The 26,587-nt window shown below is 42.7% G+C and overlaps 2 protein-coding genes across 4 annotated transcripts; both read left to right on the top strand.

The window, feature by feature from the left end:
- The first annotated feature begins 351 nt into the window (after nt 1-351).
- nobox (NOBOX oogenesis homeobox) lies at nt 352-17,105 on the top strand. Its single transcript, XM_026157257.2, has 9 exons — nt 352-706; nt 4,584-5,296; nt 8,359-8,521; nt 8,619-8,725; nt 9,203-9,336; nt 10,528-10,667; nt 11,739-12,000; nt 12,495-12,799; nt 13,345-17,105. The coding sequence occupies exons 1-9, from the start codon at nt 673-675 to the stop codon at nt 13,797-13,799; spliced, it is 2,313 nt and encodes a 770-aa protein (XP_026013042.1). The 5' UTR covers nt 352-672; the 3' UTR covers nt 13,800-17,105.
- A 3,738-nt stretch (nt 17,106-20,843) lies between these two features.
- On the top strand, nt 20,844-26,155 carry matn1 (matrilin 1). Of its 3 annotated transcripts, none has more exons than XM_080295928.1 (10): nt 20,844-21,195; nt 22,618-22,802; nt 22,894-23,058; nt 23,156-23,378; nt 24,189-24,320; nt 24,428-24,600; nt 24,687-24,918; nt 25,008-25,160; nt 25,240-25,315; nt 25,440-26,155. In XM_080295928.1, exons 1-10 carry the CDS (start codon nt 21,108-21,110, stop codon nt 25,489-25,491), a joined length of 1,479 nt encoding a protein of 492 aa, XP_080152054.1. In that variant the 5' UTR covers nt 20,844-21,107; the 3' UTR covers nt 25,492-26,155. The 3 variants fall into 3 exon arrangements, with proteins under 3 accessions (XP_080152054.1, XP_080152053.1, XP_080152055.1); XM_080295927.1 differs by having other exon boundaries at nt 24,192-24,320; nt 25,240-25,316; XM_080295929.1 differs by lacking the exon at nt 24,189-24,320 and having other exon boundaries at nt 25,240-25,316.
- Nucleotides 26,156-26,587: the final 432 nt, after the last annotated feature.

A 26,587-nucleotide genomic window follows, 5' to 3' on the forward strand; every position in this document is an offset into this window, starting at 1 on the left:
CTTCGGGATCATCTTGATGATGCAGAAACAGAATGTTATGCCTGTCAAACTGTGTTATCTTTGACATTTTTCATATATTAAAATAAAGAAATGGGACCAAACGATTTGTTTTAGCGACAGGCTGCTAGTAACAAAGTGCCTAAATTGGTTATTCACTAAGTTCAATGGCACATGCCTTGAGTTAGATGCCTTTTTTATGCTTGAATGATTCACAAGTAAATCCCCTGTACTGTAAAATAAAAAAGTATAAACATAAAACTTGTCCCAGAAAGAAATGAATAAACGGGATAAAATCGATAGATGGCAATATCTTAACCTCCTCAGACCTGAGCCCTCAGAAGCCATTTTTATTTAAGCATATTTTTTTTTAGCTGTTTGCGATGAGCGAGACTAGATAAGGATAAAACTCAGGCTTCTTGTTTGAACAGGAAGTCGTTACCTGGTTTTGAGACACCTTTTTTCCTTGTAAAAGTAGAGTTATGGTGCATCTGTTCTGTTCTGTGATTGGCTGCTTCTGTTTCACCCTTCACGTGATAATTCTCCGTCACACAGCAGAGAGAGGTAATCAATCAATCAAGCCCATTAACCTGCGGTCATGAAGACATTCGCTTCGTTGTCTGCTCGACTTAATTGATTATTAGCACAAGTTTATTGGTTTTGACGGTGGCGTTCATGGACGAAGACGGTGACGCAGGTGAAGACTTGGGTAAGGATACTCAGGCTGCCCTTTAATTGTTTTATTGGCTTGTTTTAGCCTTTTCAATTGATGCACGCGGACAAACTTTTAACACCATTTTTTAACAAACTTTTGAAAGACGTCTTATTTAAAGCTTTTATTTTTTCCCCCTGTGAGTGAAGCTCCCAGTGCAGCTCTGCTCCGCGGAGACGACTTAAAACACGGTTATTAACATTCACGACCCGGTGTTTGGAGATGGGGACAGCTTGGCTAGTTTAGCAGCACCTAGCCGCTCAGAGTTAATTAACGGTCAGGTGAGGTGGTGGCACGAGGCGGCGCACGGCTGGGACACTAATTAAGCCACCGCAGGCTGCTGCTCCTCCCGAGACCGACGCGCGTTTTATTTGACCTGCGGGTCACCACGTGACCCTGGAGATGTGAAAGAAATCTTCAAACATCATCGGGTTATTTCTCCAAATACTGGTACCTTATCTGACTCCAGCTCAGTGAGTGACAGAGGAAAATGCACCAATGTAGCTGAGCGGCGTGAGAGTTCATGAATGCATATACACCTGCTTTGTGGCATTTTCAGAGTTGAGCTGTGCTTTTCATTAATATAGGTTGCTTCAGTTTGAATAATTTAAAAAGAGAAAAGAAAAGAAGCTGGACTGAATCAAAATTACCCAAATAAAGATGGAAATTGATGAGTTTAGTGATTCCAATATTGATATCACCTATTGATTTGATTCCTTATCACCACCATGACTAAGCAGTATATCACATTCAATCCAGTTCTTCATACAGCGCCAAATCACAATAACAGTCACCTCAAGGCACTTTATATTGTAAGGTAGACCCGACAATAATACCTACATACAAAAATCCAACAATTATATGAACCCTATGAGCAAGCACTTTGGCGACAGTGGGAAGGAAAAACTCCTGAAGACATTACATTCATGCAAATTAATAGCATGTTGTGTGATCAAATGTTTGTGTATGTTGGAGGCATTTTCCCTTTTTTTTTTTTTTTTTTGTGTGTGTGTGAGCAGTGTGTGTTACTTTCTCTTTGGAGTAATTAAGTAATTTGTTACACTAATGAGGGTGACACAAATGATCTTTCTCTTAGTATTTAGTTGTGAACACAAAGTAAAGATGAAAACCAGCACGAAAACACTTGAAAGTGATTCTACTTTAGAAACATGAACATCTAGAAATGGAGGCTGCAACCAACTGCTTATGTTTGTTACCTGTTAAAGTTCAGGGTCTGGCTGCTGGGCTGGGGCCCACATTCACTCAGCTTTCACTCTGGGTTCTTGGCTAGCTTGGTTTTAGCATGCTGTCTGGTTGGCTTAGTATTAGCATGCTGTGTGTGTGTGAAGAGTCAAAGTAGTGTTAACAGCATAATGCAGTTGTTTCTGAGCTGAATGTAGTTTCCACTTTACCATCCCGTGCTCGTCCTTTTGTGAAATAAGAGTAACATCCATATCCACGCTGCAGACTGTGCCAGTGTTTTAACACAGGACCACAAGTGCAACTGAAACAGAAGCAGGATGATAGGCAGGCTGACTAACAACAAGGAATTGGACTACTGGGAGCCGATTCTACACAAGAACCGGTTCTCGATTCCCATCCCTATTACCAAAGACAGAAATATAGTTTGGTTAACTACAGCAATTTTAAAACCTAGCAATGACCCACTTGACAGTGAACATGTAATGAAATTATTGCACAGTGTCATAAGAAATTAAGTCAACCCAGCAAAAGTGCCACTCAGTTAAGTTTATATTAAAAGCGTAAACTCAAAAGCCAACAACAATAAATAAAATCTAGGGAACGCGTCACCTGTCTGGTCAGATGCCAAGCAGTGGAGCTAGGCCGTGAGCCACTAACGACCCAATTATCCGTAGTACTGATACCATCACTGGTATCGGTATCGGATTGATACTAGCACAATAGGATCGATATGTTAACCCTATTAAAATGTGTTCAGATTTTGCAGATTGGTGATGATTCATCTCATAAGTCATGAAACGATGAGCTCCCCTACATAAGCTGCCTTTTATAAGTTAAAAGTATCACTATTGGTTTTGGTATCAGTAATACTGGCCCTGTGTTTACTTGGTATGGTATCGATACAGGAATTTGCAGGTTCACTACCACGCAGGACGGCCAGGTAACTGCTAAAGAATCCCTTCTCACCTTTTTTGAGCTAATAAATGGCAGGAATCACCCGCATATGCAGAAAGGTTGCATCTCACCTTTCTCTCCGAGGTCTTCCTTTTTTCCCTCCCATCTTCAACATCCTTTGTCCAGTATATCCACTACTTCCCCTACAGATGTCCAAACCGTCTCAGCCTTCCTGCTCTAACTTGTCTGCAGAGTGCTCAACCTGGGAACCGGTTGGGAAATAAAAAGAATGACATTGAACAACAACTTTCCTTTTGGTGAAGGAAGCATTTGTAGTTTTACTAGTTAACACACAAAAAAAGGTGTTAGTTCACTTTTCCCAACACTGCAGAGGCCTGATGATGGAGTCGGATTTTATCTTGTCTGGTTATCAGGGTTTTTCTGTGCTATTAAGATGGTTCACTTCTTACCAGGGTGCTTCACCATGATAACTTGTTCCCTAGATTAGAGATCATTAGGTCTGAAATCAGCGTCTACTGACCTGTCAGTTCTCTGTGAAATGACACCATTCCTGGAAGATTCCTCTGACTTCCTGTGTGGATAGTAGGAGAGTCTAGTGTCTTCACACTTCCCAGATGATCAATAAGAGAGATATATTTTTAGATAAACCTTTTTTTCCCCTTATTTTTTCCCTTCCACTTTTGGCTGGTTTGTATTTAATTTGCACATAGACTAAGCCTGCCTTTGAATTCTGTTTGTTGCATTTACTCTTCACTTGCTCTCAGATCATCAACCAACAGCGAAGCTGCAGCTGAAAGAATGAGAACTAACATTGCCTTCTAAACATTAATTTAGTCATTTACTCATTATAATCCATGAGATTCTGATAAACAGTGGGCATTTTTGCTGTCTTTCTCTCCTGGCTTTAAATAGGCTAAACTTTATTACCCTCTCTTTTCCTGTCTTACAAAGCACTGAGTGTCCATGCATTCATTCAGCGCTGTCAGTATTTATCTACTGTGCAGTGCTTTTCCTTCACCACCACTGCTTTGTCTGGAGCAGCTGTGTTTCTCTCAGTCTGTATTATGTGTTCAACCAATTCATGGTTTTCTAATATTATAGATTCATCTTTTGAACAATCAGCTGCTCTGTTACTAACATCTGTTTTCTGTTGATAATGCCACAGATGCCACCCAGTTTAATGTGAATGTGCAGGTTAAAACCTAGGTTAACTTAGTGAGTTGATAAAAGCTTGATGTGTTCCTGACTAAATATGTTCGGATAAGGGAGTCCAGATAACACAAAGACAACCTGGGTATGTTGAACTCGCTTTATAGTACTTAGCTCCAGCTTATAATGACTTGAGGTGAGAAACCTTCAGTTTTCAGGAGCTTGTTAGGAAAAACACGCATATTTGGGCATATTTTTGCAATATCTGACCAAATAAACTGGGTAAAATGATACATAATGAAAACATAGTGCAGTAGGCTGGAACTTAAAGATTAAAGCCTTCTCCTAACTGCCACAAAATGAATTCTGGCTTTGAAGTTCTTGAGCCTGTATTCATTTTTCAGACTGGCCTGATCCAAAAATGTATCTCTGTTATTATTGTATTCTTGTAGAAGTCAAGATGTAATATGTTGATGATAATTATGAACTCATTAATGTCCAGAGTACTATATTACTAGAAGGTAGGATGCTGAAGTAAAACCAGATGAGTGATTTTTAGTCCAAATTTTTAAGTTAAAAAACAAATTCTTGCTTTACTCTGTTGCAGACTGTCCAAGCCTTCTGTGTGAGGAACTGGAGGATTTGTCAAAAAACAGCAACCGAGGGAACATGAGCAGGAGGAGGAGGAGGAGGAAGAGGAGGGAAAAGGAGGAGGAAGTGTTTAGTCAGTGGGAGGATGAAGAGGCAGCAGAGGAGACATGGCGAGAAGAGAAGGATGGGGAGGGGGGGAAAGAAGAGAAAGTTGTGACAGAGGAGGAGCAGGTGAAGCCTGAGAGTGGGCTGAAAGCGGGGGCGGCACAGGAGGTGCAGATGGAAGACAACAAGATTGAGAAGGCCAAGGAAACAATTGCTGATGAACAAGAGAGTACAGTGACAAAGCGCTTAGCACAAAAAGATGAGCAGAAGAAGAGTAAGAAGAAGCGAGGGAGGAAGCAAAGTGAGCAGGTGAGAAGTAAGAGAGGAGTAAAGGATGTTGGTGAGAGGTCTGAGGAGATGAAGAAAAGTGAGACACAGGAGGTGCCAGCGATGAGCTCAGAGGAGACCTCGGCTCTGACGAACAGCTGTGACCTCTCTGACCCACTCTACTTGGGGTTTGGGGGGACAGGGCTGTGTTGTCCCCCAGTTCCCATCCCCCTGCTGTACTCCTCGCAGCCTCCTGTCTCCATCCAGCCCACATGTCCTCAGCCACAGAGTAACAAAAGACCTCATAGCCCCCTTCTGCCTCACAGTGTCCCCCAGCAGGGCCCACAACCACTTGAGGTGAGAGGAGACCATTCATGTGCTCATACCTGATGATCTGTGAACTACTTGAAATGTATTTTCCCTTTCATTTGCTCAAGATTCATTGCACGCTGAACCTGAGTGACACATTCACACCAAACTCTGTTTGTGTGCTGCTGTATTTCAGACACGCAGATTTAAGATCTTTCTCAAACTTAAGCCAGTTTCACACATGAACCCCAACAATGTTAGGAAATCATGTCAGTACATTCCCTCGAGTGGTTCTTTTTCACATGTAAGAACTTTGGATGCATTTTCACCACTAATATTTTGCTGGGTTTTGTCAAGGATGCTCTCTGAGTGTCCTTGTAAGGTTCTCGCCGACCCACGTCAAAATAGCCCTAATTACTTGAACTGAAGGTAACTGGACTTACATTTTTTGGGGTTTATAAAGGTGTCTCTTCACTCACCTAAGAAGCTTCTTTACTTCTTAAATGTCTTAAGGCCCAGGTATTTAACCCCTGATGGGGCTGTCACTTTAAATGTGGTCCTAAAAGATGTGGACAAGCCTGTTCTGTCCGATTTAGACTTCTGCTGGGAACCTTGTAGTGCTTGCAATGTAACCTACGCAAATGGCCAACGTCATTGCTGGCATTTATGGTGCATTGTGTTAATTACAATGTGCTAATGTCCTGGTCTTTTATATGTAGTGCCAGCCAATAGAAAAAAAAATAAAATCTTGGGACTAGGGATTGAAATCTGCCCCTCTAGATTTTTCACTTGTTTATACATTCCCTTACATCCATTCCAATAGTTTACACAGTCTCCCTCCAGAAATTTGCTGACATTTGTGAGTACTTATATTGATACTATTATTATTAATGTTCCTTATATTGAAGAGATGATTGTCACTTTCACTAATAAATTTTAAAACTGCAGTGAAAAAGGTGGGAAAAAAGGAAGAAGAAGCGCAAAACTGCAATCGATGGTGCTGAAATGGCCAATCGCAACAATCGTGGGCTACGTTGAGCTAACATGTAGTCACATTGCTAGGGTGATGCACAAGAGGTTTCCCCATAAGTTTTCAGAGGGGTTTGAGGTTAAGACCTTTATATAAACATTTGCAGACATGTTGGAAGTTGGTGCGTTCCAGAAACAGTGAGGGAAAAACTGGATTTGTTTTGGTTATTAGCGATAAAAACACATTCATGGATGGAACCTGACCAGTGCTCTGTGTATAGCTTATTTAGAGAGTCAAAAATACACAACAGTGGCAGTACAGATTAAAAACACTTATTCTATTTATTCAGGTACACACTAATAGCTACAGCATAGATTTCTTGCTGAAGCATAAATCTCCAGTCAGTCTTTAAGGGTCATATGAGTCAAGATGTGACACCTCTGTGATACATTGCCCTGCCATATTGTTGTGAGCTATTAAGGTCACATGGGTCAAGCTGTGGGGGTTGGGAAGAGGATTTCAGGACTGCATTATAGGTGGCTGATAATTAGCGTCACTACCTCCACTCAGTGGTGGTTGTTCACAGTGCCCATAGATGGCCTCTGTCTGTGTTCTTGATCGAAGATCTCTGCTCTCCTATGTAAAGGTCCGAGCACTCCTCACTGCATTGCATGGTGAACTGGGAGTATTTTGATGAGGTAGTTTTTTGCGAGGGCGTTGCTTTGTCTGAAGTGCACTGGGATGTTGTGCTTAGAGAAATTTCTCCAACAAACCTGCCAGATGCTGTCTGAGTAAAGCATGGACAATGCAGGATACACGACGCCCACTCGCTTGTTGTGAATACTCTCGATAATTACCTGTAGCATCCTCATATGGGTTCAGGTGGAAATGATTCTGTATTAAGCAGTGCAAAGACAGTTTATCTGAATGATTTGGACATTTGTGTCGAGAGAATTTCAGGGTTACAGTGTGTGAAAAGACAAAAATAAACACATTATACTTGGCTGCTGATCATGAAGTTTAACCTTTAACCCAACAGTTTTGCATTTTCTAGTAAATCTCAACAGGTTTCTAATAATGGCTCATTCAGTGTGTAATTACAGTCTAATGTGTATGAAATATGCACACCTACAGTCCTCTGAATTATTAATGATGCAGCTGTGAAAATGGCATCCTGGATTTGAATGTTCAGTGTGTAATGTAGTGTGATATCCGTAGGTGACAGATTCTTTGAAGCCATTAACGAGCACATTCAGCGTGTGGAGAATGATCTCATCTCACTGAAAAGCTATGTAAGGTGATAACGGTAAATTAATTGTTCTTTACTGTTATTTGCCAGGATGACACTCTTGGACCCACAGCATGCACTGTGCTAGTAATCGGTACTTTTAATGTTTACCACTCAGACGTAGATCTCAGATAATGTCACTGGTTCTACAACAGCAAGACGTTTCAGACCAGATCAAATCAGAAATGATTGTTTTTGAACTACGCTAACCTGAAGACAAATTTTTACAGAGACTGACAACTGATATGTGAGTTTGGTAGAGCTGGAACAGTCAGTTACCAGTTTGGCAGGAGAAGAACTGTTTATTTTCATAACTGATCAATCTTTAAGACTACTTTACTTGTTCTTGTCTCTGGGCAGTTTTGATATGTTTGGTTATTGTCTGTCATCAGAAAAAGTAAGCAGTTTGAAGACATTACATCAGGTCCTGGATAACTGCGGTGGGCATTTTTATATTCACTAGATTTAATGGACCAAGCAATTAACAGAAAATGAGAAAAATCATTACCTGCTGGCTGCAGCCCTGGAACAGACGTGTTAATATCACATATGGGAAAGAACAATGGAAATTAATTACTTGGTCCTGGAAGTCCTAAATGAACTTTTATTTTTGGGAAATGATTGCTGCATTGCTTTGTTTGGGCTGAAACATTCAACTCTGCACTGCACTCAAAGGTTTTTCCTTTTTTTCCCCCCTAAACGACTCTCCAAAATTATATTTAGCTTTTAAAAATGTGATAATTGATACCTGACTATTTAAAATCCTTTTTTTAAAGGGAAAAAAAAACATTGGGACATTTTACTGAATTTGACTGAAAACATCTGTGCTGAGGTAGTGTTTCTTCATGGCAGATGGAGATAACGCAGGTATACTCCACCCGACGCTCCATCCGCTACAGCACCAGGGGCCGAGGTCGAGCCCTCAGCTTCCCACTGCTGCCAGGGATAGAGTCTGTGGACAGCTGCCTGCTGCCACCTGCACCGAAGAAGAAGACACGGACGCTCTACAGCACAGGTGAGGGGAAACATCTCTGTGTGCTCACATTTGACTGCTATGCAAATTATTGTCCTGTAATTTGTGTGTGTGTACACTAACGTACTCTTGCGTACAGATCAGTTAGAGCATCTAGAGGCCCTTTTCCAAGAGGATCACTATCCGGACGCAGAAAAAAGGAAAGTGATTGCTACTTCAGTCGGCGTCACACCTCAGAGAATTATGGTTAGACTCTTACTCTGTGGTCTATGGTTAGACTCTTAGGGCAGGGATAGCTCAGTAGGTAAAGTGGTCGCCCCATGATCGGAAGGTCGGCGGTTCGAATCCACTTAACGGCTACCCTGAGGTACCCCTGAGCAAGGTACCGTCCCTACACACTGCTCCCTGGGCGCCTGCTTAGTGGGCTGCCCACTGCTTCACTGAGTGAATGGGTCAAATGCAGAGAAAAACAAGTAATTTCCCCATGGGGATCAATAAAGTATCCATTATTATTATTATTATTATTATTATTATTATTACTCTGTTCATCTTCTGTGGAATTTTACTGAAGACTTGTGATGTTTTCCTTATGAAGATGTGCTACTGGCATTTTATTCTTTGTGTTCCTGAAAATCCCATCTCATCCTCTGTAAAGCAGTTTCTACCTTTTTTGTTGGCCTCCTCAGTCTTATTTTTTCCCCCCTGAATGTTTCTGGGTCCCAGGTCTGGTTTCAGAACCGGAGGGCAAAGTGGAGGAAAGTACGTGCTGTTACAGCAAAGGTGGAACACGGACAGAGTAGAGCCGAATACAGTCCACATCACCAAATCAATCCCATGCCCACACTGGCTCACAACAGGTATTTCTGTTTCTTTTATTTCTGTGTGTCTGTGTAGGTTTGCTGTCATCCAGGTCATGGTAGTCTAGAGAGACTGAAGAAAATAAGGTAGATGACTTCTTTAGGTTTGAAGGCTGTACACTTAAAGAATAAAGGTCACTCTTTTGAGGATGCCAGTGCTCACATTTTGGACTAAGAAGACAAGATGGTTTGAGCGAGAAGTAAAGGAGGTCATTTGTTCTTGCAAAGGTTTCTTCGGTTAAAAGGGAGTTTGTTGTTTTTTCTCTTCTTGCTGTTTCTCACTCCTAGGGTGTCGTCTGATTGCTTTCTCTGCATTATTGTAGGGTCTTTACCTTACAATGCAAAGTGCCTCGAGGCAACTGCTGTGATTTGGCACTATATAAATAAACCAGAATTGAATCCACATCCACTGTGAACGACCATCGTTGATGTGACGTCATTTGTATGCGACACAACAATGGAAAACCTCGAGACGATGGTGTACCTGCTGCTCTGTGTGTGGGGGTTTTTTTGGGGGGGGATTTCCCCCGTTGTCGGCTTTCAGAAATGGTAGTTTTGTTTTTTGTGATTAAGTCGCTCTCATGACTGAGTTACGTCTGTTGAAATCACATTTTTCGATAGGCTAGATCACTTCGAACCGGAGCCCAGTAGGTACTGAAAGTGTTATTGCTGTGTCTTTACTCAGCTGAGCCTCAACTGAGCTATTAAGGTCACATGATGAGGCTGGGCAAGCCCTCACAGTGACTTGACCCTTAACCCCCGGTGATAGTAATACAGTCCTTCTTTTTTTCTTTTTTTTTTTCTTCTTCTTCTTCTCACACACCTTGGCTCATGTGAAGAGGCTCTGGGTCAATAATGGGTCAATGACCCTCAGGACCACTTCCAAAGCCCCCACTAAGCGTTAAATACCTGGGACTCTCAGTCTTTTGTTTGTAGAACTGAAGAAGCCTCTTGGATAAGAGGTGAATTATCTTCACAAAACACTACGTCCAGATGAACAGAATCAACTTTTGGAGATCTACTTACCTGGATGATTGAGCATTCATCAAGATATCTTCACAAACCTAAAGAAGTCCAGTTGACCCCCCCCCCCCACCCACCCACACACACACCTACCTCTCTAGATTTTTATCTCTGTACTTTGATTTGATTCATGCTTAAGTGCATTTTTGTTCTTTGTCTTTGTTTTAGTAAGGGAGCCGCTTCTTTGTCTCGTTATTATGCTCCTCCCAAGCTACCCCAGCTTGCCCCTGTGCCACCTTCATTCCCCACCATAACCACTCAGAGCCCACCCTCCCACAGCAGCCTGTTGTCCAGCCTCAGCAGCCCAGGTGTGAAAATCCACACATGCACATTTTACGACACTCTGCTTTTCATGCATTAGCTTGATGAGCATTCAGTCTGTCCGTGAGGAATTCTCTTTATCTTGTTAAAATAAACGACTCAACCCAAATTTAAAATTGCATACAAAGGTGTTAAAGATCGCATCACCCTTCAGCTGAGCTATGATGTTAGCAAGCTCTGTGCCCTTTTGTTTTGCACATTACACATTTGCCTAATAAGCGACATCCAGTGCAAAAATAAATATACATAATCATTAAAAAGAAATCAAACATGCAGACCTTCCCACAGTGGCGAGCCCTTGTCTATAAGTGAACAGCTGAAAGTAGCATTGGAAAAAAAAAATAGGTCCTACATAAAACTGCTCATAACAAGGTTTTTGAATTTTTACTTTAGTTTTGTTTGATTAAACAGACAAAGCTGTTAAGTCTTTTTTGTAATGTGAAGACCATCTCGTTCCATTGATGAAAAGGGAAACATCACAACAAAACAATCTAGATGGATACATAAGTCTAAAGGTCAGAGGAAAATATGTAAACTTGGATTTGGGATTAAGTTTCCCTTCAACCTGCATTATCATTCCTTTGTGAGGTGCTGATGAATGATTACAATCAGAATACTTTATTAATCCCTAAAGAAACCGGACCAGCTTAAATTCTTTGATGTCTGGATGATCAAGCAGTGATGCAGTCACCCCACCTCCATCATGGCTGAAAAATGTCGTTACATTTGCTTAGGATCCTCTGTTAACATTAGTTATTTTTACTGGAAGAGAGGCGGACAAAGCTTGTCCACCAAAACTCTTTCAGTTGTAGGGTCGGTTATGTAAAGTAGCAGCAAATTTGACCTCGATAAAATTTGTGGCTTTTATGGCATTACAAACATAGGTTTTTAATTAACGGATTTTCCTACATATGAGAAAGTGTTTATAGAAGAATGACATCTTTGTTCAGCTCAGCAAACCTTCACACTGCAGGTTGAGATAGTAAAATTACACAGAAACCAAACTACAGTATCTCTGCCTAATCTTACTTTGTAATTGCTTGGTTTTTATCTGTTAGGTGAAAGCAGAGTGAGGGATACAGGCCAGCAACAGCTTTCATCTCAGGAGGGTTTGGTGGAGTATCCCCCCCGTCCCATGCAGAGCCCCCCCCCTCTGCGGCGAGCCAGCCTTCCTCTTTTCACCTCAACCTTTAACTCTGCAAACCCCACTCCCCCTCTCCTCAACACACCAGCCCACACCCCACCCCTCTTCCTGGATGCTCTGGAGGGTGGCTCTACCTTGGCCCACCGTGAGACCCAGTCTCTGCCGACTGACACCAGGTCAGCTCCACTCACAGCAAACTGTGACATGAATACTAGAGGATGCTTCAAATATGGATGAGTATAAGAGCTGACAGCAGGACAGAGAGTAGGCAGAGAGGGAATCTGTGAAATACTGATGTAGTGATGGCTCACACAGCGTCTGTAGTAGCAGGGAGTCAGTTTTAGCTAAAATATGCTGTGAGAGATTGCACTTAGTCACTTTGTTCTTATACAATTATGCTTGTATGACTATAGATGTGTGACAGCACTAAAACTTCTACTTTGTAGATACGGTTGGCAGTATCTGTGCATGTTCAGTAACGCAGATGTACTGCATAGAGATGGTGGCAGAAACCTCATAAATAACGTGAGACCTGAGAATAAAACTCTGATTGTGTCTGTCTGCCTCGATATCACTAGAAGTAATCATAAGTGCAACCACAACCTGCAGATGGAGCAATAATCAAAGATGTTCATGTTTGTCACTAAATTCTTGTTTGTGTTGTCCTCAGTTTGCTCTTTGACTTGGACTACCTGACGTCTAGCCAGCAGAGCAACACTCTGTCTTACCAGCTCCAGACCTCCTACCCCACCAGCCAGCCTCAGCTCCAACCTCAAGCATCTCTGCCCCGCATGACCTACTTCACACCATCCCCCTACCTCACCCCTAACCCTCCAGAGTCTAATCCTACTTCCTACCTGACTTTTGGCCCTGGAGGAAACTCGACAGGAGTGGTGACCTATTCCACCACAGGTCATGCCTACTTTCAGTCCCAGAGTGCAGGTCAAATCCTACTGCAGTCATCTGGTCACCACGGTGAGTCACTGGGGTAAAATGAGATTGCATTAATTGATGTATTGGAAAAAATATGAAATTTTACTCTGACAAAAGATCCTATAGGATCAAATGGAAAGTAAAAACTATACACCCTACATTAGTGTAAACTAACCCAGAAGTCAAAAGAAAGTTTGACTTGGTGCTTTCTATGTAAACAGATGTTTGCACAATCATTCAGTTTTTCAATAATTATTTTTAATCTTGTATTATACATTGCTCTCATCACTGTCATATCATCAGCTTTAGTCACCATTCAGTCAGTGGTGCAAATTAGAAAGATCAGAAGCTTTGTAGTTGGATGTTTAAATTGCATGGTGATTTAATAAGGAAATGTATAGGTCAGCATTGATTAATAAGACAAAAGGGAGTCATGTTGAGGGCACAGGAAAAACATTAGAATTAAATGGTATGCAGATACTCTTGGCATTCTTAGTCTTATGACAGGTGAAATGTTTGAGGTTTCAATTACTGCCACTGAAGCTGAATTTTCAGTCTGTTTGGATCTGCGTGTGTTTTCCATCCAGCTGGGATTACAGCGTACCAGTCTTACCCATGGGGCAACATGTGCAGTCAGCCAGCCATGCACCAGCGTACTCAGTGCCCTCCTGCTTACCCTGGCAGCTTGGGACCCGGTCGAGAGCACCAGCCTACCTCTTCCACCACCCTCCCTCTTCCTTCGTTCTTTCCTGGGGAGGACCAGGAGTCGTTGCATGCAAATTCCCAGAATCCTTCACTCAACCAGACTTTCACAAGCAGCACCACCAGCACCGCCACCGTCCTGCCACCTGTGTCAACGCTGCGGCACTCTTGCCTCAGGGTGGAGGATACTCCAGCCAGGGAGTCATTGCTAATGCCCTCGCAGGTCAACGCGGCCTCTCCAGAAAGCCCTGCAGTGCCCTCTTGTGTCAAAATTGAGTATGACAGTCCTAGAGAGATCCACAGCCACTTCCACTGCGACTTTTCTCCCATACATTTTTGACTTTAAGTGTGTGTGAGCGTGTGTGCATGTGTTTCAACTGTCTATGTAAATATAATATATGTGGATTTCTAAATTTCCTGTTTTTGTTACTATTAGGATGTTCTCAGCTGAAATGTGAAAGCCACCAGGCTTTAGTTTGCTGGCTGCAATAAATGCTCATTGCGCTGTTAATCATTTATTTCTGCATTTAACTTGGTTTTATAATCTAAAACAACAACTGAAGCGTATTTTGTTTTTGTCTTTCGATGTCCCTTTTTAGGACAGTTTGTTTTTGCTCAAATTGTAGCTTATTTCAGGTACCTCAGAAAAGATATCTTGGTACCAGTTTAGAAATCAGAATGAGATGTGAAGAAACACTACACTGAAAAATAACATCACTGAGTCTGTATTTTTTAAATTGGCTAAAGAATTAATCAGGGACATTCAAGTCTGGCTTCAGTCACATGTTCTGCTAAAATATGGTGATAGAAATGTTGCACAAATGTAACCTGCTACATTTCAGAGGACCCCCCCCCCACCCCACCCCCACTGTTCAATAAAGACACAAATATACTATAATATCCTTAGAGTTATAAATAAGTTAGAAATATATGTGTAATATGTAGTCCTGTTGCTTTTTTGTTTTTGAATATTAGGGCTTTAAAATGTTTCTGGTTCCAATGTCTCTGTGATTCGGTTAAACTGGATAAAGAATTTGTTAACATTTGTCAGTCCTGCTGTGGTCACCCATAAGTAGAAGCTGATTTATAAACTGATAATATGAGGTGTGATCATAATGGTCCACAACTCTGGCCATCAAGATGAAGGTCATGGCTTTTTTTTTTTCTTTTCTTTTCTTTTCTTAGACTGGTGGATCTCCCCTTCAAGGTTTTCTCCCCGTGCACTTCTAAACTGTTCCCAGTGATGCTGCTAATTTTAGATCAATCCTGCTTTGCACGCTGGATTTTCTCCACTGTGTCAAAACTGTGAGATTTTGATCTAAAGTTTCATATCAGAAGAGGACTGTTGGTGAAAGCAGATTATGTTCGTGTGATCCAGGTAGTTCACATCCCTCGTTTTGGGATCCTCTAATTTAAATGAGGGGTTTTTGTCCGGTTTGATTCATGCTTGAGTTAATCCTATGTTGGTGGTTTTTAGTGTGAGACAACCACGTGCCAGTATCTGTAGCATTAAAGATGCAGTTTTTCAAATGTTCCTCTGCTGGGGAGGAGAATGGGTTTGACTGATAGTCTGTAATCTGATGGAGGAAGATCACGACAGTGGATTTTAGAGCAGAGTTACTCCAGACAATTACTAATACAGCCCAAAGCCTTAATCTGTGTTGCCATCTGCTGTTCTCACACTTACTGCACTTGCACACCCTTTATCTTTAGTATGCAAGTGAGTAACAGAGGCTTGTGGAAACCAAATCCCTATATGAAATCACACCTCTGAAAGAGCTGAAGGCTTTTTCCTGAGACTAAAAAAGACGTTTGGGAGCAATGTGACATTTCCTTGTTCTCTGTAAAATCAAAGGTTTCCTGTTTTAACTCTAGTTAATATTCCTGGTTCGTACTCCCGCTGTTTGTAAAGTTTGAAGTACAGCTTGGAATGGTGTGGGAGTAAGAGAAGGAGATATGATGAGAGCAAAGAGGAGGTGGCAGGGACTGAGGGAGCAGATAAAGGACGGGGGAGATGGAGGGACTGAGGCAATCTGCTGGTCTAGGAACAAGGGAGGAGAGCTGAGATGAGCTGTTGCTATGGGAGGAGAAGAGGATGATGGGTGGGCTCTGCCAGTAGGCGTGGGAGGGAAAGAAGATGGGGATGAAGGAGAAGTGTGTTTGTAGCACGGGGAGGGGGTTCTGGGATGAACAGAACTGTTGGTTATGTAAGCTCTGTATTTGGTTTAATGAACCTCTCTCTTCCTGCTCACTGGCTACTGAGCTGTTACTGTTGGCAGGAGACGAGCAGCATAAACACACACACACTCGCGCACATACACAAAAACTTCATTTGCAGTGCAAAAATTTCTTGCATAAGAAGGCACGCACAGAACTTTATTTTGTGAAGAAGTGAGGGCTCTCTTCAAACTCAAGGAAGAAATGTTTTTACTCGGGCTGAAGTCTGATACTGATTGACTCTTTTTTTGTGTAGTACTTGTGCTATTTACATAATTTCAGAGTCCTTCATGTATCACTGAGCTTACACATGTGACTGAGGAGCGCTTCATGTCGGGTTACTCTGTAGTTATTTTTTCCAGGACTTCCCTCGTGTGAACAGAGAGCGTTCAGAGCACAGCTGGAGGGAAACGACTGTGTGTGTGCGTGTGCAGATATGTGCATACGTGTGTGAGCACAGGTTTGGGATGCTTCTCTCCAGCCCGATCCCACCGTGTCAATATTTACTCAGTATTCTGAGATTTGAAGAAAGGCAACTTGTTTCAATATTTATGGATGTGGTCAAACATTAAATCCTCCCACTCTTTCCAAAAGCCGTGACAGTATGCGTGCACACGCACCGACTGACGGTTAAAAAGTAAAAGAAAACCCCACACTGCTCGGTCAGATCAAGTAATGGAGTTTATTGATATTGGTGGATAAAGTTTATTGATATAACAGATTGAAAGTAATGATGTTGGTTGTAGAACAAAACCGAGACACAGTTTGGAGTTCCTCCAGTCGCCTGGTTCAAATAGCATTAAACTGTTGATTTTTTCGTTTGTTTTTAGAAGATATGACAAACAGACTTTGTTGGGATTGGAAGAAGATGGGACACGAGGGCGAGTTGCTCAGGAAAATAACACCCTATTGGATAAAATAAATAGATTTGTGTGTTCAAGCGTGGCTTTAAAAACGAGGACAAACAGTGGAAGGTCCAGATTTGACAGCGATAAAATATCTCAGCTAACCTTGTTGATAGTAAATATTTCCACTAAAAGTGGCATTATTTGTATGCTGCCTTATGAAAATGCTTAATGGCACGCAGTGAGGCTGAGATGGAGGAATGTGTTTGTTTTACACTTCTTTCCATGCACTCCCCGGGTCTGGCAGTACTATTGTGATGATAGTTTTCTAAACCGAGCACCTTGAAATGGTTGGCAGAGAAAAAAATAAACTTACAGGAACGTTTCCCTTTTTGGGGAAAAAAAGCAAATACATCGTGTCTTAATATTAGATTTCTATTTTGCTACAAGAAGGTAAACGGATGGGTTGGAAAAAGGAAAACCTTATATAACTGTGTAGTTTGAGCTGATTGTGGGTGTCCAATGAATGATCATTATTATTATTATTTTTTTTTTAATGGATTAGTGCTTAAAAAGACTATTTTTCCAAAGGTTTCATAATCTCATAGAGCAGCTTTGACTTGGGTGGTAAAGGGGAACTTCTACTAATCGGAAGGTGAGTGGTTGATCCCGGCTTTTCCTGTCCACATCCCAAAATGTCCTTGTGCAAGACACTGAACCCGAACGCCTCTGTAATGCCAACAAAACCAGGCTGTTTACCATAAATACCAGGCAATAACTCCAGGACTCCAGGGCTCATTCGGCTGAAGGACTGATGAGCTCATGCCATGGTGAGGCATCAGACATCCATCTGTCTTTCTGCAGTTTTTCCTGCACTATTGGTCAGAATCAAACTTACCAACAATGATTGGCCAATGGGTCTTCACCCAAATGAAGCTCAAGGTCACATGTGACACACACACACACATTTTCCCAGTATTGGTTTGCTTGTGTCTCCCATGTTACCATAATTAATGACTTTAGGGTCGGTCGAGAGCTAAGGCTGAGGTGTAGGTGTAGTATTGAGTCCTGGCAATACTGACTGTAACAGGGCAACAAGCTGGTTTGTCAATCCATTATGACCAGTGTAACTTCAGGTTTCAGTGTTTCACAGTATGATGGTGACAGATTTTCCCCAGCCTCTGCGTTTTAGATGATAAACCTACTAAATAATCAGGCAGTCCTTGTGTTTTGTACACAGGTCATGAAATAACACTGAACAATTCAGCAGCCACTGAAATTAAATGTGCTGGTGGAGCTGTACCATAATTTCCAGTTCTAATGATGGTTAATGGCCTAATTGCAGGTATCTGGCATAGATGCTCACTGCTGACTGGATCTTCTGTAAATGTACTAAAGTGGAAAGTACAGTGTTTAAATGCATAGCAACTACTACACATGCTTCAAACCCCTCCATTCTCTCTAATTCAATAAGATCTAAAGGCCTTTACACACCGGATGTGTTAAAAATATATTTTTTTATGCCACCGTTCACTCCCTGATTCACACCTATTTATTTGTACACTCAATTAAGACTCCTGACCTCAAACACTCTGATTCACTTGATAAACCAGATTAACTGTGTTGTTGCTTAATAAGAAGGACCCACAGGTAGAGTGCTCAGCTCTAAACCAAAAAAGGTGTGTGATTAAAAAAACAACTGATAACTCAGCTCAGTCTCAATCTTTTGCTGGGGTGTTTTCCTCCAGTAGGCGGGCAGCGAATGACACAGGCAGGTAAGTTTTCTAGGATAAAGAAGGAGAAGGCAGGTGAGTATAGATTCAAGGATTGGTAACAAGGAAGCATTAAAACACCTAAGCACCTCTACCACACTATATTACTTCTACCACAGTATGCTAACAATCTGATAACAAGTGCAGAGAAGAGCCAGGAGGAGGAAGCACAGTTAGTGAAACAATCACACACCCACACGATAAAGAGAAGCTAGACCAAAGGGCGGAGAACAGACAGAAATCAGGCCAACACCTAAAAGCACAGGGGACCACAACAAATTTGCCCTGGATATAAAATTGGATTAAAATATTTATCCTAAATTGTTGTTGAACGACTTTTTTCTCAGTCAAGCAAAACCACCTTTTTAAAGGTGGCATTTAAAATTTTTCTAAACTAATGATTAGCCAAAGATTAGGGAAAAGGTAATCTAGTTAACTGGTATTCACAGTCCTTCTCTACTGTCATTAAGTAAGATCTGCTCTGCAGTCTTTTGAATCATTTTTCCGTATTTGAGCTGTTCTGCTCGATATCTGTGTGACTAAAGCCGTGCGTCAACACAGGATGATAAGGGTTACCCAAGGAGAACTGAACAGGGCTGTTGAAGGACATCAACCCAGCAGCAGGACTACTATCTGCTCCTTTGTTTGTGGAGGAACAGGAGGAGGAGCACTGCCTGAGCCCTACAAAATGACCTCCAGCAGGGTACCCGTGCATGTCTCTGACCAAACCTAAGCTAACCTAATCAGGTTAACTTTAACTGGCCTCTCTGTAGAACGTCTGTGGGATATGTCTCCTCAGATGATCACTGAGCCACTCCCAAACTGGTCATGATGTTGCAGATTTGTTCACACCTGTCACAGGTGCTCAGTGTAAACCTGTGAAGAGAACAGGGTGCCAGTGGTGGACCTGCCAGTTCAATTGCACAGTGCTGGGATGCGAGCAACATAATCGTTGTGCCCTTGTGACACCTTCATGGACTCTGTTTCTTTCAGTGCTCCTCCAGTTTATTGCTCAAAGGAGCAGACACTGGTGCTACTGCTGGGTTTATATCCTTCTCCTCTATCTGTCTTATTCTTACCCCTGTTAGCACTTTAATTTGCACCAAAACAAGTGAAATAGATTCACAGTGGTTTTCACTTCCTTAAATGAACAGACTGATATCCCTGAAGTTTCGCTGACTTTGTGTTTTACTGCGATGAGCGAATATTCCTGTAATGTTTTTGAGCAGAGTAGTTCTCAAATGCAGGTCCGGTTCTTTCAGTTACCTGCTTATGTTTGCCCAGCCTGCCGGTAGACAGTGTTACATAACCTGTGTGTGTGTGTGTGTGTGTGTGTGTGTGTGTGTGTGTGTGTGTGTGTGTGTGTGTGTGTGTGTGTGTGTGTGTGTGTGTGTGTGTGTTACTACATAATGCTGTGCATGTGTGATGTATCTTCTCTTATGAGCCAAACTGACCATTTCCAGAGATGACACACTGTCCAGGAATAACATCTCTTCTCTTTTTAATCTCTAACATTTCACCACTATTACACACACACACACACACACACACACACACACACACACACCCTGTTCAGTTGGTTTTGCAGCATGTTCACTTGGAAATCTGACTAACTGGTTACTGTACAGCCAGAGCCCCGACTCCTCTTCCCCTCACAGACTCCCTCCTCAATTGCGGCTTGTTCAGTGAGTTTGTGTGGAGGAGGAAGGGGGTGGGTGGGGGTTCAGAGGAATGTCTGCTTGTGTGTGGGGAAAAGAGGGGTCTCTGTTGAGTGTGTTTGTGTGGACTCTATAGCAAGATTAAAGATGTGTACATGAACTTATTGATGAAAGTGTGTTTTGCTGCTGTGTTTACTCCAATGGGGCCCTGCTGCCTGTCATACAGTGGAGAGTATATACCAGAGAAGTTCAGGAGAAGATGCTGAAAAAAGGAAATCTGATTTACCTTTACTCTCATTGTGTGTGTGTGTGTGTGTGTGTGTGTGTGTGTGTGTGTGTGTGTGTGTGTGTGTGTGTGTGTGTGTGTGTGTGTGTGTGTGTGTGTGTTTGATCTGTCTTATTATAAAACTGATTTTGAGGTAAAAAAGTTTCAGAAGGGTTTACAAATGTGAAGCAAGGAGATTGAGAATGACACTGAATACTGAAACTCAGAAACCAGGAAATGGATTGTATACCTACAATTTAAAATTTACAGAAAAATGCGCACACACACGCAGCTCAACGTGTAGAGCAGCAGGAACACTGTAGGCTGTGTATGGCGGCTCTGCTTCACTTCCGCACCATAAATGTGTGTTTGCTATACGAGGGAACACGGATAGAAAAGAGGAATTCATGTCGGTGTTTATTTGAGCTTTGGCCAAATCCAACCTGGGGCAGCAGCACTGGCGCGAGCCCTGCACCAAACCCCAGCCGCTCCTGTACCCCCAGCCAGACACGCACATACTGTAACCCACTGGGGGACCGGTGCGCACACACAACAAAAATTTACCACCTTCACATACACACTTACCTGTCCATCCTAACCATATCAAGGTGTGTTTGTCTTTCCCTGCCCACCGTTTTAGGTCCTCCCAGAGCAGGTATTTCCTTCTCTTTCCCACAGACGCACACTCATCCGTGCACACACTGCAGCTTTAGAGGGGGGTTGTCTGTGGGCTGAGTGTGTGAAGCTCGTGCATTGATAACCTGCAGCTCAGAGTCGCTTGGTCTCACTTTGTGGCCGTGCCCATCGCTTGGAGCTGCGCTTCGCTTTCTTTTCTGCTTCCTAACTCTAGGACCGTCTGCGGCCGCGCTCGGACCCCCCGCCTTTGTCACCATGACGCCCATCCAGCCGTTGTTCCTGCTGTTGCTTGGCCTAATAGGAGCCCAAGCTAACTTAGACCTTCGCACAGCCGCCGCCATGGGTAAGAATAATGACCTTTAACCCCTAAAGCCTATGTCTTAACTCCTGTTGATTGTGTGATGCTTTGCTTCTAACACCCGTTTGCCTTTTATCATCATAAAAGTGAACTCATAGAGCAGAAAAACCTCACACAGCTTTTAAAAAGCGAGCATTAGTCTGGTCTCAACAGGTGAGAAATATTGCTCTGATCATCAGTTTGCCTTTTAGGTGAAGGACATAAAAATTTTTTTGAGTGGTTAGAATCTTTTTGTGTGTTGTGTGTGAATAGGCTGGATGAGATGCTGTATCATCATACATTTTTTTGGGGAAAAATGTATGATGGTTAGATGTGGACACTAACTTTCTGTATATATCATAGCTATTTAAGAATGATAAGTAAGGGACTGGGAGAAAAGGTAAATGGACTGGTTCTTATAGCACTTTATGCAGCTCAACTCTCCTCATTCACCCATTCATACAAGCACTTTTTTACATGCTTCCTATTCAACATTCACACACATTCACACTCTGATGGATACATCGGAGAGCAACTTGGGGTTGGTATTGTGCCCAAGGACATTTGGCATGCAGACTGGAGCAGCCTAGGATCAAAAGACCAACCTCATAATTAGAAGATGACCTGCTCTACCTCCTGATTAGTAGATGACGTGCTCTGCCACGTGAAAAAAGGGGTTATGATGTTCTTTCAAGTCGTTAATTTGTATAAGCACATTTTGGATAATTGTTTTGTTCAGGATGGAGTGTGGCCGTTGCTGTTTCTTGCATGTCAAAGATTGAGAGGAGGTGTACAGAAGGAGAAGGGGGAGGAGGGAGGGAGAGAGGTGAAGGGCGAGGAGGGAGATCAGTGATATGCAGTAGACGCTGGCTGCAGTTTGCTTAATGATGCCAAAATGCCCGCGTTTACACTGAAAATGCTACGGGTCACCAGCCGTATCGCTGTAGCAAAGCTTAATTTCATCACACCTTTTCTAAAAAAATCTGTCAGAGTCCATGTTTTTTTTGTGAAAATGTAACCACACCTCACGCCTTTTCTTGGTGGAATCTAATTATGGATTAATTATTGATATATTCATGCAAGAGATACTCAACAAGCTTTCTGAAAACACTTAAAGTGGGTCAGTGGCTCTTTTTGTGTCCTCTCTCCATCGCAGTACTTTCACCTTTCCCTCTCTCCACCCTTGCTGCCTCTGTGCGTCCTGTTTCCAGCCCTTCCTCTCATATACATCTCACCACTCTCCATCACCTCTGCCCTCCCCTTTTCCTCTCAACAGCCCTTCACTCCATGCTCCACCCACATCTCCCCTGACTTTCATGATCTCCATCCATCATCATGAGGAATGATGGAATGAGGAATAATTTATAACTTTATAAAATGAATATGAGATTACGGTGACATCTGAGTTGCTTTTCTCTTCACGTGTAGCGGCAGGTTTGTGCAAAGCCCGTCCCACCGACCTCGTGTTCATCATCGACAGCAGTCGCAGTGTTCGCCCCTCAGAGTTTGAGCAAGTTAAAGTCTTCCTGGCAAAAGTCATCGAGGGGCTGAATGTTGGACCCAGCGCCACTCGTGTGGGAGTTGTCAACTATGCCAGCCGCGTTAAGAATGAGGTTTGGATAAAGTTTAAAAAACGATTTCCGACGTTTCTGATTTGTTTTCTCTCATTTCGATCTCACTCACTGCGCTGTTGTGGAACTGTAGGTGTCTCTGAAGACCCACCGCACCAAAGCCGGGCTGATCAAGGCTGTGACCAAAATTGAGCCGCTGTCCACCGGAACCATGACTGGCCTGGCCATCCAGTTTGCAATGAATGTTGCCTTCAGTGAGGCCGAGGGCGCTCGTGCAAAATCTTCTGACGTCGGCAAGGTCTGCCACATGTTTAGATGCGTTTGCACGTGAAATTCACCTCTTTCATAACCGCAATGGTAACTTTATAATCTATTTTGAACCCTCACTGTCACAGGTTGCCATTATTGTGACAGATGGGCGTCCCCAGGACAATGTAAAGGATATAGCTCAACGTGCACGAGACGCCGGCATTGAGATTTTTGCCATCGGTGTGGGACGCGTGGACATGAACACTCTGAGGCAGATGGCCAGCGATCCTCTGGATGACCATGTGGACTATGTGGAGAGCTACAGCGTTATCGAGAAGCTCACCAAGAAGTTCCAGGAGGCCTTTTGTGGTAAGAGGGGGAGAAGGAAGAGATGAGAGAAGGATTAGAGATGTACTGTAGGAGGTATAGATACAGCAGCAAGAAAGAGGGATTCATTATATGCACACCTTCATTCCTGTGGAGAGAGCTGTCTGCTGCTCCCCTGTACTGAGGGTAAGGTGTCTGGACTGTCATCCTTTTCATTCCAATTTATTCTTCTCTCCCTTTTGTCCTCTGCTCGTCCTCGACAAGATTACAATGTATTCATTCAGTCCTTCAAACTCATTTAAAATTCCCCACAGCACGAGGGCATTAGGGTAGAAACAACCTTTTGGAATGAGATTTAGTCCTGTTCTTCAGTCAACTCTCACATAACCGAGAGGCGAGACTGATCTATCTGTAATTACCGATCCATTAGTGCCAATCATTAAGCCTCTAATTAGTGATGCCCTTCGGCGCTCCCAGTCTGCGGCAGCTTCGACTGCTGTTTGCTTCTCGCTTTGCGGCAGCCAGCATCGCTGCACGTGCAGATGATGAGAGCAGCATTATCATAGTGTTGAGGAGGAGCCTGTGCATCACGTTGAAAAATCCTCCAGAAAACTGGATTTTATTAGCTTAAGGCTGCTCCGATCTTTTCCTCCGTTTGCTTTAAGGCTCCACTGGATTTTTGCATCATCTACATATATTCAAACCTGTTCAGGTCAACTGCAGGTCACAGTGGATCATTAAAAAAATCAATGCTAGAATTTCCCATTTTCAAACTGACATAGTTTTATTTCTCCCTCTAACCCTACCTGCCTGCCCCCTCTTATGTGTGTGTGTGTGTGTTGTGCATGTAAGAAGACCTAGTGTCTGACCTGTGTGCCACTGGGGATCATGACTGTGAGCAGGTATGCATCAGCACCCCAGGATCATACAAGTGTGCCTGCAGAGAAGGTTTTACCCTCATGGACAATGGTCGTAGCTGCAGTGGTGAGTGGGTGTTTGTCTCAGAAGGTATGTGTCCAAGTATGATAAATATGCTCTGACATTAACATGCCCCGTGTGTGTCCGTGTGTGTATGTTTTGTTTTTCACCAGCTTGCAGCAACTCCGCAACAGACGTTGTGTTTCTGATCGATGGCTCTAAGAGCGTGCGTCCTGAGAACTTTGAGCTGGTCAAGAAATGGATAAACCAGATCATCGACAAGCTGGACGTCAGTGAAAGCAAGGCTCATGTCGGACTGGTGCAGTACTCCAGCACAGTCAAACCGGTATGAGTCAGTTTTTTCTTTTTTTACATTAGAGTAAGCATTTTCACTTCCACCCTCATCATCATCCTAATTCTGCTCCACCGCAGGAGTTTCCCTTGGGCCGCTACAACAACAAGAAGGACCTCAAAGAAGCTGTGAAAAAGATGGCCTACCTGGAGAGGGGAACCATGACAGGCCAGGCTCTCCGTTATCTGGTAGAAAACAGCTTCAGCCTTGGTCAGGGTGCCCGGCCTGGAGTCACAAAGGTGGGCATCGTCTTCACCGATGGGCGCAGTCAGGACTACATCGGAGAGGCTGCCAAGAAGGCCAAGGAAAACGGTTAGAGGGAGTGGGAAGGTTACGTCTAAAGCAGAATAAAAATATATACTTATGTGAATCAGATGAAGGAACGAGCGCGTTCATTGCAGGCTTTAAGATGTATGCTGTCGGAGTGGGCAATGCAGTTGAGGACGAGCTGAAAGAGATTGCCTCTGAGCCAACCGGAGAGCACTACTTCTACACCGCCGATTTCAAGGCCATGAGCCAGATTGCCAAGAAGCTACAGATTAACGTCTGTAATGGTGAGAAGTTTTAAACAAATGTGTTGTTATACTTCACAAATCACACAAATCTTTAACCCGTGTGTTCTTGGCTCCACAGGTGACCCTTGTGAATGCGACTCCCTTGTAAAGTTCCAAAAGAAAGTTGAAGCTGCCCTACAGGCACTAACAAAAAAACATATCCTTTATGACAGGTGACACTGTCTGAGGATATTATTTTGGGAGGGAGGGTGTTAAAGTTGTTTTCGCACTGTCTGATTTATTGACTGCCTTCACAGTTTCTCTCCTTGACAGAATCTTACTAGAGAGCATGTCGAAGAGGATCGCCTTGCTGGAGAACAAAATCGTCTAAGGACTCGTATCCCATTACTCACATGCACCCATGTACAAATACAAACACACACACACACACAAAATTTACTTCCTGTAAAATATTGAAGACACACCCCTCTCCATATCAATGTGTGTGTGTGTGATAATCCAGGCCTTGGCTCTTTCCTACCCCTCCAAACCACCTCTTGTTTTTCTACACTTCTGCTCTTGTCTCTTCTACCCTTGGGACACAAACGTTGGTTACCACATGAACATGCCTCTCTGTGTGTGTTTGTGTGTCTGTTTGTGTGTGTATGTGCCCTGAAGGTCATCCTCCAAAGCCAGCCTGTGTGTTTGCTAATAAAAGTCTTCCCTCATAGGGAAACGGTGATGGAACGCTGAAGGGTTTTTCTTTGTTGCTGCCACAGTGTTGAAGTTCCTGAAACCCCAGAGAGTGTGTGTCTTGTCATGTCAAACGAAGCAGCACATCACCTTCACTTGTTTGTCTGTTTATATGTCACTGTCATATTTCCCTATTCCTTCATCTTCTTCATTTTTTTCTCCTATCATCCTCACAAAAGTTATCTTGCATTGTATATGATATATACAGGTAAATTAATATAAGATATGTCTGATACTAAGGACACATCATTGATTTCTTTTTATTTTCCTAAATAAAGGTGATTCAGGAAGTAAACAGAAAATTGTGAAACCATTATATCCCACTCTAGAATTACACGTGCACATACAGACACAACAAATAATTTATACAGTTTTAGTTACTTTAATATAAAAGATTGTGGAAAAACCCAGAGGTTCCACAACATGGTTTCCAGAGGACCAGAAGGACTGGGTTGATATTGCCAGCATGTCTGCCACACATTAGCTCAGTGACCTGATTCAGCACACAGACATTTTAGGTACTTCCCAGGTGGCAATGTCCAAGACAAAGTCCGAGATGTTTGCGGTAAAGTGCTGGGTTCTTGTATAATTAAAGGATTGCTGCAGTTGTGAAGGTAACAGAATGACATCAGCTAATCTACCATTTAATTTCAGTGATTTTGACTAAATGATAAAAGTAATTATATCATCATCATACATATTAACCCTGACTGGTGTCTGTTTCACATTAAATA

The sequence above is a fragment of the Astatotilapia calliptera genome, chromosome 22 (assembly GCF_964374335.1).
Source record: "Astatotilapia calliptera chromosome 22, fAstCal68.1, whole genome shotgun sequence".
In the NCBI taxonomy this organism is placed as follows: Eukaryota; Metazoa; Chordata; class Actinopteri; order Cichliformes; family Cichlidae; genus Astatotilapia; species Astatotilapia calliptera.

Coding starts and splice junctions, on each gene's coding strand:
- nobox (XM_026157257.2), top strand. CDS start 673: ATGGACGAAGACGGTGACGCAGGTGAAGACTTGG. Junction 8,726..9,202: donor TCACACCTCAGAGAATTATG/GTTAGACTCTTA, acceptor TCTGGGTCCCAG/GTCTGGTTTCAGAACCGGAG. Junction 10,668..11,738: donor GTCCAGCCTCAGCAGCCCAG/GTGTGAAAATCC, acceptor TTTATCTGTTAG/GTGAAAGCAGAGTGAGGGAT.
- matn1 (XM_080295927.1), top strand. CDS start 21,108: ATGACGCCCATCCAGCCGTTGTTCCTGCTGTTGCTTGGCCTAATAGGA. Junction 24,601..24,686: donor ACTCCAGCACAGTCAAACCG/GTATGAGTCAGT, acceptor GCTCCACCGCAG/GAGTTTCCCTTGGGCCGCTA. Junction 24,919..25,007: donor CAAGAAGGCCAAGGAAAACG/GTTAGAGGGAGT, acceptor CGTTCATTGCAG/GCTTTAAGATGTATGCTGTC.